The sequence below is a fragment of the Diplotaxodon limnothrissa genome, linkage group LG17 (genome assembly GCF_057381915.1).
Source record: "Diplotaxodon limnothrissa isolate DT_005_m linkage group LG17, D_limnothrissa_male_GT1.1, whole genome shotgun sequence".
Lineage (NCBI taxonomy): Eukaryota > Metazoa > Chordata > Actinopteri > Cichliformes > Cichlidae > Diplotaxodon > Diplotaxodon limnothrissa.
In genome coordinates, this window is record NC_140612.1 from 27,169,709 (window position 1) to 27,180,745 (window position 11,037).

The following is an 11,037-nucleotide window of genomic DNA, read 5'->3' on the forward strand; positions in this document are numbered from 1 at the left end:
TCCAGATTGTATTTTTGTTTCAATGTATCAAAACTTATTAAGTTCCCATCTTTAATCAGACTATCGAATGTAGGTAATCCTTTAGCAGACCAACTTTTAAAACGTGAGTCCAATTTATTTGGGACAAAATCAGAGTCATACGCATACATTTAAATAAAGCCAAGTCCTGTTCCAATTTAAATTCCCTCACAACATTTCTCCATACATTAAGTTTACATTTCACCCAAGGGTTGTAGACCTTGTCTATATATTTTTGAATGTTTAAGTCCATCAGGACAGCTTGTATTGGAAAAGAAAACATGCTCTCCTCAATATTTTTCCAATGTGCTTTATAGCTTATATCACACCAGTTAATCACAGTCTTAAACTGAGCAGCCCGAAAATATATATATATTTTTTTTTAGTGACTGCAGCCCCATCCTCCTGTCTTTTTTTTGTAATTGTAAAGTTTTAAAACAAACCCTTGGTCTCTTCCTTCTCCATATAATTTTGTCCCGTTTGTTAAATTGGCTTTGATCAATTTGTACCAGTAGTGTTTGGAATAAATATAGTAATCTCGGCAGAATATTCATTTTGATTCAATTCGTGAGTATAAAGTTAGAAAGGGAATCATGTCCCATCGTTTGATATCATCTACTATTCTCTTTTGCAGGGAACCAAAATTCTCCTCAAATAATTTAGTTAAGTCTTTAGGTATGACAACTCTATTGAGCAACCAAGTGAGCTGGGGGGCTATAGTTATAGTTAAGTATTTGAGTTTTGGTCATATTAATTTTATACCCAGAAAGTTTCCCAAATTTTTGGCATAGATTCATTAGTTCAGGTAGGGAGCTTGTGGGCTGTTCTAGGTATATTAATATGTCATCTGCATAGCAAGCAAGCTTATGTTCCTGTTCTTTAATGTTTATTCCCTTGATGTCTTTGTTTTGTCTGATTGATTGTGCCAGAGGTTCTAAGTATAATGCGAATAAAAGTTCTTGCAGTAGGGTTAGTATATAATGCCTTCACCGTATCAATAATTCTATTATGTAAGCCAAATTTGGTCAAGACTTTGTAAAGAAAGTCCCAATTTACAGAGTCAAAAGCTTTTTCCGCATCGATATTCATAAGCATGGCTTTACTTTTAGATGTTTGTATCTGATTTATTACGTGAAGAGTTCTGCGTATATCGTCCTGTGTCTGCTTTTTTCTGAAAAGAGGCGAATGCTATGATCTCCCCTCTTAGCTTTTAATGCATCCCATAGTATTGGAGGTGACACTTCTCCGTTATCATTTATTTCAAGGTAATCTTTGAGTTCTTTCATTACTTCTTTCTTAAATGTTACATCTTTAAGCAAAGATGAGTTCAAGTTGATGTTTTGGGGTATACGTTTAAATCAATTGTCAGATACAGTGGTTCATGGTCACTTATGTCTATTGTACCCATCTCACATGATTGGATTTTATCCCTATCTTTTCCAAACGTCATGTAAAGGGAATGTGGAGCTGAGTAATGAGAATAATCTCTCCATGTAGGGAAACGATTTCTCCATACGTCTTACGTCCTACCTCTTCAAAAAGCGCAGAGACTCTTTTATACAAAGTACTTGATTCCGGCATTCTTCTATTAGAGCTATCTAAATCCGGCCGCAGGCGAATATTCAGATCGCCGCCACAAATCAAGGGGCCTTGGGTTTCTGTCACCATTATATTAATAATTTTTTTTTTTTTAAAGAAACTCTGGTCACTTCCTGGTGGTGCATAAACGTTCATTAATGTAACCAGTTTCCTGCTGTTTTTGTTTCCTGCTCAGAGGTGAATACGGCACTGAGACTAATCCTCCTCAATTATCTCGATTTGCAGAGCACCACGTGATGTCCTCCTTTAAGAGAAACCCCTTGGAGCAGGCTTTCCGAAGACCCAACGCCAACATCACCTCCAACTACCTGATAAACCAGTACTGGATCCTGGTCAGCCACAAGTTCCCCGCTTTCATCTACGACCTCTTCCTGCGCCTCTCCGGGCAGAAGCCGCAGTAAGACCAGCTTCCTTCTAATCCCACTTTTAGCCTAAAGAGAAATCAATTTGTGCCTGTTGTAATCTGCACCTCCTCCGTCTTTGTAGGATGATGCGCATCTTCAATCGCCTGCACAAGGCCATCGGCCTGCTGGAGTATTTCAGCAGCCAGGACTGGGAGTGGAACTCTGAGAACATGAGCATGCTGATGGGCCAGCTAACCCCTGAGGACAGGAAGGTAGGGTTAACCATGTACGTGGTGCAAATTTTGGACCAATAATACACCTTTTAGGGTCACATAAAGATGCAGGTGTTGAATAATAATAATAATAATATTATTATTATTATTATTATTATTATTATTATTATTATTATTATTATTATTATTATTATTATTATTATTATTATTCAGAACTTACCTCACCATCTAGTTATTTTATTGGTTTAAACTTTTTGGTCTTCATAATTTTATTTTACTTTATTACTTTTGTGGAGGATGGGGAAGTTGTCTTAATGGGTTTTTAACTTGCATGCTTGTTTTTAATTATGCTTGGATTAATATTAATGTTTTACTTTATTAGTTTTATAGCAGCACCACCTTGAAAGAAGCATACTGTATAAATAAAGTTTAGTTTGTGAAACACCTCTATGGAAGCCTTTTTATGCCACTGAGGGGGAAAAACAGTCGGGGCTTAATTGAAATTTCAAGTTATTATCTCACAAATTGAACTTCTCATTACCTAAACATTTTGAGATAATAACCCAAAACTTTGACTTTATGGATTGATTTAAAAAATAAAAAAAAAACCTAGTTGCAGAAAGAAGCTTCCATAAAAATTCTCCTTTTTGCAGCTGCACATGGAGCCTAAATTTTATAGATAACACTGACTCCAAAAATGAATCCATGACCTTCTCAGTACATAATGGTATTTCTACTTGTAAATAAGTAAATGAGCTGAGCACATCATGCACAACTGCAACAGAGCTCAAGACAGAAAACACTTGTGAACATGCACTTTTAGTCACAAAAATAGCAGCTTTTTTATTTTCAGTTTCTATTTTCAGTATTTTCAACTTCTGCCATCTTATTTGCAGACATTTAACTTTGATGTGCGCCAGCTGAACTGGCCCGAGTACATTGAGAACTACTGCATCGGCACCAAGAAGTATGTCCTGAACGAAGACATGTCTGACATTCCTGCTGCCAGGCAGCACCTGAGAAAGTAAGTCAACAAGCCTTCAAAAGTACAGGATTCAAGTATGTGTTTCCCCACCAGTTATCATTCTATTTTTGGAAGAATTTCACTGTGATAATTAATTAGGAAAACCTATGCACAAGCTTCCTTGTTTATCATCTCATTTACATCTTTAAGCTTTTTAAGAACTTGTATGTTAAGTCTTTAATCTGCTTCCCTCTTGTCTTCTTCCAGACTGAGAAACATTCGCTACACCTTCAACACCCTGCTGATCGTTTTCATCTGGAGGGTGTTTATCGCCCGCTCCCAGATGGCCAGAAACATCTGGTACTTTGTGGTCAGCCTCTGTTTCAAGTTCCTCTCCTACTTCCGTGCATCCAGCACCTTAACCATTTGAGTCTTCCTCACCGCCTCAAGCCAGAGTCAGCAGCCCTTGCCTTTAGCTGTCAGCAGGAGGAAAACATCCACTGTGGACACTCTAAATCCTTCTTAATGTGGACAAGCGGGGCTCTGCACACGTGGGGGTGGCAGTTATGTGAAGAAGAAGGGAAAAATGAGGTCTACTAGCCATGAATTAAGCATTCAGTTTGGATATCTGTCATCGGTTTGTGCACTCTTCAATCTCCAACCCCGTCCAAAAAGAAGTGTTGTCATTCATTTTGTACCTACTGTTTTCGTCTCAAAGTGGCCAATTATATATGCAACAATAAGCCTTTCGTGTGATTTCCATTTTCTTTTCCACCCTCTTAAATCTCAATACATCGCCTTGCCTTGTAAGTACTTTTTTTCATACTTGAATAATACTGGCACTGCATCGTTGGAGGAAAATTTCTATGAGATCATTGTAGTTCATGTTTGTTTTTTTTTCGGTTTTGTTTTTTTACTGTGGGGATCTCCAGTTCTTGTCTTCAATACACGGGTGATTCCGATATCTGTATGTCTTTGCAATGAGTGCATCTACTGCCTTTTTAACATCCCCAAAAAAAACTCACCGGTGGTTTTCCATCTTAATACCGATCTGAAGTATATTAAGAATAGTATTAAAGCTAAACTCAAACTACATGAGTCACCTATGGCTACAAATACAGATGCCACCTTTCCTATTGTTACAGTTGTCACTTATTTATGACCACAGATGTTGATGTCCGTGCGTCTTGTTTGAATGCTCATCCACTTTTTTGCCTGTTTGTACAGCAGTTTGTACTGAAACTAAGTTTACTACTTTTACATCTTTATACCTGCGCCAAAGGCTAGTCCGACTATATGTGGTAGACCTTGGCTGTGTAGAATTTATAAATAAGAGTAAATCAGAGTGAACTTTATTTGTATAGCCCAGTATATACTGCACATTGTTTCCCAACAGTTTCTAAGCAAACTTTGTAAGAAGACAACTCCCCAAAAGGTTAGCACGTTAGGGAAAGATATTTCACAGGCAAAGCAGGAGCGAGTGATTCAGTTAAAATGGTTCAATGCCTCATAGTATAGAAGATAAAAGTTGAAGACCATTGCAGCTACTTGCAGCAAAGGAGCCTGAATTCATGCCCTTGTTGCAAGTGCACAACACAGTGGAGGTTAAAAAGGGGAAAAAAGTGGGTCTATTACTGAGCCCTGAGGGATGTCTCACCTTATAAAGTGAAGTTGGAGAGGGCAGTTTGGTGTAGTATCAAGTCAGAGTGGTAAACATGAGTTATATTTGAGCAGTGGTACCCATTCAACTTATCCAGAGATGTTTTCAGTGCTCCTGAGATATTAATTATGATTTAGTGATCAGAGTAAAGTGTCATCTGCATATGAGTGAAAAGTCATGCCCCAATTTCAAGTAATTCTTCCTAAAACCCTAAATACAAAGCCATAAGAGATGCCTCACCTCACAGAATGGAGAAATGGACTGCTACGACAAACTGATCCATTTAATAATGCATATTTAAAATGATCCAATGGAAGATGAAAGAAAATAAGTGGGCCTTGTACTGAGCCCTGAGGAATGCCACGCCTTACAGCGTGGGGTTGGAGAGGGCAGTTTAATTGCATAGAAAGTCAGGTCACTTGAAATCCTGAGGAGACCTCACCAGCCTTGTCACAGTGGTAAACATGAGTGAAATTTGAGTTGGCAGTACCCATTAGGTACCACTAAAAATATAAACTGTCTGGATGAAATTATTGCCTGCTGCACAACAGAGTGCACTTTTATTTACCAAACCAAACAATTTTGGGGAAATGGGTCAAATTGTTCAGAAGACAATGTCCGATTTTGAGGTTCCTATAAATACAGTTGTTATATCTCGAGCCCTGGTTTTTCAAACACTGCTGGAAAATTGTTTAAAAAAAGATTTTTACCACTGTGATTTTAACATTATGTTAGTGCATAAGAGACACACACACTACAACTTCAGTAGATCCAAAGAAAATGGAAAGAAGTAGTTACTGGGATGTCCAACAGCTTGCAGTTTAAAAAAAGAAAAAAAGGCCCACACTTGTGCAGATTAAGGCTCTTTTCTCTTCTGATTTCTGGACGCAGACTAAGATATCTAAAGACTCGTGAGGTACTTTTAAATCACATACAGTGTGAATATGAGGCTTCTGCAGAATAATTAATTTAAAAGTACTGGTTAAATTACAATCTAAGCTGGCATTGTATCCCCTATGCCAGAGTACTTCAGCTTCATCGTCTTAAAGGGGCAGGGCACTGAGCAATCAGAGTTGAGCTGCATCTGCATATATATGTGAAAGTTCATGACCCAGTTTCAAATTATTCTTCCTAAATTGAGTAAAAACTAGATAACTGGACCAAGACAGAGCCATGAGATATGAGTCCAGATTTATATTTAAAAAGTCCCAAGTAAAGGGCTGGGAACACGTTAAAACTCTACTGGCATTACATCCTTTCTGCATATTTGGAATATCTGTAAATAGATGCTTGCATATTATTCTTATAGATTACCAAAAACTTTTATTTGACTGTTGATTTATTTTGGTTGAGTGTCTTCAGAGCTTCCCACAGAGTGTACCAAAAGTGTGACCGGCTGGTATGATTTTTACTGAAAGAATGAGACAGCTGTGTACAGTATTGTATATGTTGCAAGGCATTACTCTTGACAGAATTAAAAATACTTAACAGTGATGAGTCTTTATGGGAGAAAAAGGGACAAAACTAAATGTTTATGCAAAGCCCATGTCTGGTGAAATCATGATAACCGTCCTCTTAATTTCAGACCCGAAACGTCGTACAAGGCCTGCACGATGAAGCAGTTGCATCAGATTGTTCTCAAAGAGCTACAGGGCTATATTAATGATGTTGTCAGTATGGAGTTTTGCTCTTCTGTGTGTCTGTCTTGTCTTCTTTCTTTTTTTTCTTTTTTTTTCAAACGCAGAGCACTGTTGGTGCCATAAACCCCAGACTGGAGCTACTGTTACTGTATGTAACAAACGGCATCACTTAATCAATGACTTCATGTTTCTTCTGGTGTCATTTGCAAAACGTCCGACTGCCTGTATTCCCTGCTCTGACAACACTTTCAAGTCTGCTTGGCAAAACTGAAATAAACTCGAAGAGTAAAGGTGCACATGTGCTGCAGTCTTTCATGCTCGCCTTCCAGCTCACTCGTTCATGGTTACAGAGGAGAAAATGAAAATCGAAAGATATATTTTTCCTGGAACCACTTCAGTTCTGACCAAGCCAGCTGGCTGATGATCAGTTAATCAAGCAGGTTTGATTAGCAGCTCCTGGAAGCAGTAAGGGCCTATTTAGTGACACATTGGCTCAATTTTTGTTAAATAAAGACTCATGTCATGTGGTAGACCTGCTAAAGACATTCTTGACTTATTGAAATAAGTCAAATAAAATAAATAAGTCTTCCTTATAGAGGATTGCTTAATAGGCAACATGACACTTGCTCAGTCATCCTTCTTGAACCTGACTGCCATCATTTCATGGTTTACCTGTTTAAAAACCATCTGCATGTTATTTCATTTAGGAATCAACTTTTATTTGTTTTGGGCTTCTTTTTTTCTTTTCTTTTTTTTTACACTTTAATGCTGTGAAACAAACCAGCGGTGCTAATGACCTCCTGGGAATTTAAACTTTAACATAACTGTCAGCATCACCGTTATCAAATGTGACCAGAGTCACAGGGTACACATTCTCCTACAGTGCAATAGTTAGTGCTAACTCTACTATTTTTTTTTTTATGTTTTTGGTCATTTGGAAGAAAAACATTGTGATATACAGTACGGTAATGCTGGCAATGGAAAAACCTTTATAAACTCTAATAAATAAACAAATATCTGAAAATCCGAACTCAAGTTTCTGATGAGAAAGCAGCAACTGTGATCATTATTTGTCGGGTCACCCGTGCAGGCCGAGGAATCGGCGTCTACTACCGAGGGGGATTGTCAGCCAGCAGAGGAGTATGGTGGTGGTTCAGATTATTCATCTGGTGCAGCTGTGCGTCCTGGTTTAGCACCTCTCCGGGCCTGTAGAGTCCCAGTTTGAAGCGGCAGCAGATGACATCAAAACAGAAGCCAACGAGCCCGTGAAGCATCCCTTAAAAGTGAGAAGAGCACAGTAAAAAAAAAAAAAAAAAAGAATAAAATAACTGCATGAATTCAAAGCTAGAACCATATTTAATTGTTTTGCTCTAAATGTCCAAGCCCACTCGCCTGTGGTGGAGAATATGCCCCCGATTATACCACACAGTCGCACCAGGAATTGCCAGAGCGGCATATGCTGCTCGCTGACCGTCACCATCAGAGAGCTGGTGTCGTACTTGACGAAGATGCCGGAAACACCGTGACTGCCCGCGGCGTGGTTTATCACCCGTTCCTTGGCAGCAGACATTGTGGTGGTTAGTCTACTTGCTGTCACAACATTGGGCTGTGTTTAAAGCTCTGCGCTTAGCAGCTACTCACTCGCTCAGTCACAGAGAACTGGTGTGTGTCTGCGGATATCTTGTATGTGTTCAGTTTCGTGGGCACCACTGTAATGAAGTACTGAAACATCTGGTTATCTGGGATGCAAGCACACAGGAAACAATAATTGAGGGTTTTATGAAAAAAAAAATGCACTCATTCATTCAATGGAAAATCCTTTTCAAATGTTTCCTGCATGTTTTATCCTCTGAAATCATGTGACTTACTGTTATATGTGATTTTCTCTGTGCCGTCCAGAGAATTGATGACGCCTGGTAACTCCTCCCCAAAAGATAAATGGTCGATTCGATGGGAGAAATTGTACGCTGTAATGCAAAGATGAGAGAACCCTCAGATTCAATCAAGGCTGTGGACAATCATTCTAACTAGTAGCAGGACCTTATAAGCTCGATTTCCTAAGGCTCTCATCTGGCCAACTTTGGTCTCTTTTAGTAACAGAAAAACACTTTTTATCTCCAATGCCATTAAATCTGGCTCACATATTTGACATCTTTAATGTTTTCAGGGGTTTTTGTTAAATTATTCCCTATTAAATGTGTAAGAACAATGCTTAATACACTCACAGCCACTTTTTGAGGTACAGCTGTTCAACTGTTTGTAAATGCAAATATCTAAACAGCCAATCACATGGGAGCATGTAGACACGCTCAAGATGACCTGCTGATGTTCAAATCAGAATATGGAAGAAATGTGATTTAAGTTGATCTGAGTATTCCAGAACCTGCCGATCGACTCGGGTTTTCCCACACAACCATCTCAAGAATGTTCCCAAAACTAGAAAATAAGTAGTTTGAGCCAGTTCTCAGAAGGAAATGACTAGAGCACAAATAACCCCACGTTACAACCAAAAACTGCAGAAGAGGATCTCTGAATGTGCAACATGTTAAATCATAAAGCAGATGGGCTACAGCAGCAAAAGACCACATCAGGTGCCACTTCCTGTCAACTGGAAACTAAGGCTACGACTCACACAGGCTCACCAGACCTGGAATTTCAATTTCTGCTGCAATATTCAGCTCACAGTTTGGCACAAACAACATGAAAGCATGGATCCACACTGCCTTTTATCAAATCAGGCTGCTGTTGGTAATGTAATGGGATATTTTCTTGGCACGCTTTGAGTCCCTTAGTACCGTCTAAACATTGTTTAAATGCCACGGCCTTCCTCAGTATTTATTGCTGAATGCAGAAAAAGGGAGAGCTGAGGGGAGCACCGATTATGGTGACAGATAATGTTCCCTGGTCTGCTTGTAGATTATAAAAGTGTGTAATTAGAAGTGTTATTAGAAAACCAGATTTTAACTTACTCTCGTGGCTCACAAAAGCTGCAATGTGTGCATGGCCCTGAGGATGGTGAATGGGCCTTAAAAAGATCAAGAATCACTATTAGTCTCCAGCATCAGAAATGTTTGTCTCATGCTTATTACGCTACAGAGGTTCTTACTTTCCAACAGTGATGTGCAGGTTTCCTGCTACCTTGTTGACGTAAACGTGTCCATGTATCCTGCAGGCATTGAGGGGCTCCATGGAGGCATCCTCCCTACGCACATAATGTTTGAGCACATCATTTTATTATAACAGACTCTAAATCCATCACTCTAAATCCAGTGGGCACTTATGTGTTTGCCTTTTTGTAAAATGAATGGAGACGTGATTATTAAAAACTATTTCCCATAGGAGACTGACCGTGGTGGCAGAGCAGTAGGAGCTCCTTTCAGGAGAGTTTTGTAAAGGACTTCCTGCAGAGCGTGCTCCTCTCTCAGCCTGTTCTGTATGAGAAGCAGCGTCCTGGAAAACAAACAGACTGCAGAACTAGCTAAACAAGTTTAAAAGCTTTCAAACAACAAGAAATCTCTTATAACTTGATAACCAAATTTTAGGCATTACCAGAATTTTGTATTTTTTCAAACTTACTGCGCAACTGCACAAAACCTTACCTTTGCCACAGTCTTTGTTGCGGGGTCAGCTCAAAAATAACCTGCTCAAAGACACAAACAGGAGCGTTTGCTTTACAGAAGCGACACCTCAGAAATGACCTTAAGGTTTTTCAGACACATGCTTGACTCACAGGTTCATACTGCAGGCCATTAGATGTGATCATGGTTTCAGCCAGGTCCAGAATATCTGCTCCCACATCTACAATCAGAGATGAAATATGTGCGCTAATGTGATGTAAGCGCTTCAGGTAGCAACTTCTCCACACTGACAACGGCAAACAAGGTGAGATACTCACGCTGGCATTTCATGGCGACTGTTATGTCAATGTTTATTCTCAATTTACTGAAATCAGGATAAAAAGATTACCGTGACATCATACTGTAAAAAAGAAAAACAGACTGAAGTCACAATTAATTAACATTTAATAACCTAGTAATAACATCTCACCTGGAAAAATCCTTGTCGACCGAATATTCATACTTCATCCAAGTCTCTCGATAAACAAAGAACTCTAAGACAGCCAGAAGTGCCATGGCACTAAACGCTAAAAGTGACACTGTGGAGGAGACAGATGAGCAGAGAGTGTTACTCCTCCCTTTTGCTGCTCCTGCTGTCTTGTCCTCGCAGGGACATCTCACCTGTTCCTCCTGACGCCGATGTCTCCACGTAGCTCTCTGACACTTTGGGGAAGGCGTCCAGCTCCTTCACCAGGCTCAGCGCTTTCTTTCTTGACAGACGCCTCATCTTCAGGTTCACAGCAGTTCTCCACCTCCTCCACCACAATTAAAACAAGCCTCAGATTAACACAGTACACCTGTTTAATGCAAACATGTTAAATCAATATAATCGAAATGTATCAAACAAGTGGACTGAATGCAAAAAGGCTGAAGGAACAGATCAGGTAAAAAAAAAAGATTACAGTTATAATAAAAATAATGAAATATTAATGAACCTTTTGGAAAGAAACTCTTGGACCAAA

At 39.2% G+C, this 11,037-nt stretch overlaps 2 protein-coding genes across 3 annotated transcripts in view; one reads left to right on the top strand and one right to left on the bottom strand.

Moving 5' to 3' along the window:
• LOC146615100 (fatty acyl-CoA reductase 1) overlaps positions 1-6,746 on the top strand; it is a 58,909-nt gene extending 52,163 nt beyond the window's left edge. Inside the window, exons 9-12 of one of the 2 annotated variants that reach the window (XM_085375466.1) lie at positions 1,843-2,014; positions 2,104-2,233; positions 3,091-3,218; positions 3,426-6,746. In XM_085375466.1, the coding sequence (XP_085231592.1) occupies positions 1,843-2,014; positions 2,104-2,233; positions 3,091-3,218; positions 3,426-3,588 (593 nt within the window). In that variant the 3' untranslated portion in view covers positions 3,589-6,746. Of the gene's footprint in view, positions 1-1,842; positions 2,015-2,103; positions 2,248-3,090; positions 3,219-3,425 lie in introns of those variants that run through there. The other variant, XM_085375467.1, reaches the window with a different exon arrangement.
• A 681-nt stretch (positions 6,747-7,427) lies between these two features.
• On the bottom strand, positions 7,428-10,802 carry LOC146615101 (endoplasmic reticulum-Golgi intermediate compartment protein 2-like). Its single transcript, XM_085376729.1, has 12 exons — positions 10,697-10,802; positions 10,506-10,614; positions 10,354-10,400; positions 10,189-10,256; positions 10,058-10,098; positions 9,807-9,908; positions 9,565-9,660; positions 9,428-9,483; positions 8,327-8,425; positions 8,100-8,197; positions 7,851-8,013; positions 7,428-7,734 (listed from the first exon to the last, which is right to left on the bottom strand). The coding sequence occupies exons 1-12, from the start codon at positions 10,800-10,802 to the stop codon at positions 7,568-7,570; spliced, it is 1,152 nt and encodes a 383-aa protein (XP_085232855.1). The 3' UTR covers positions 7,428-7,567.
• Positions 10,803-11,037: the final 235 nt, after the last annotated feature.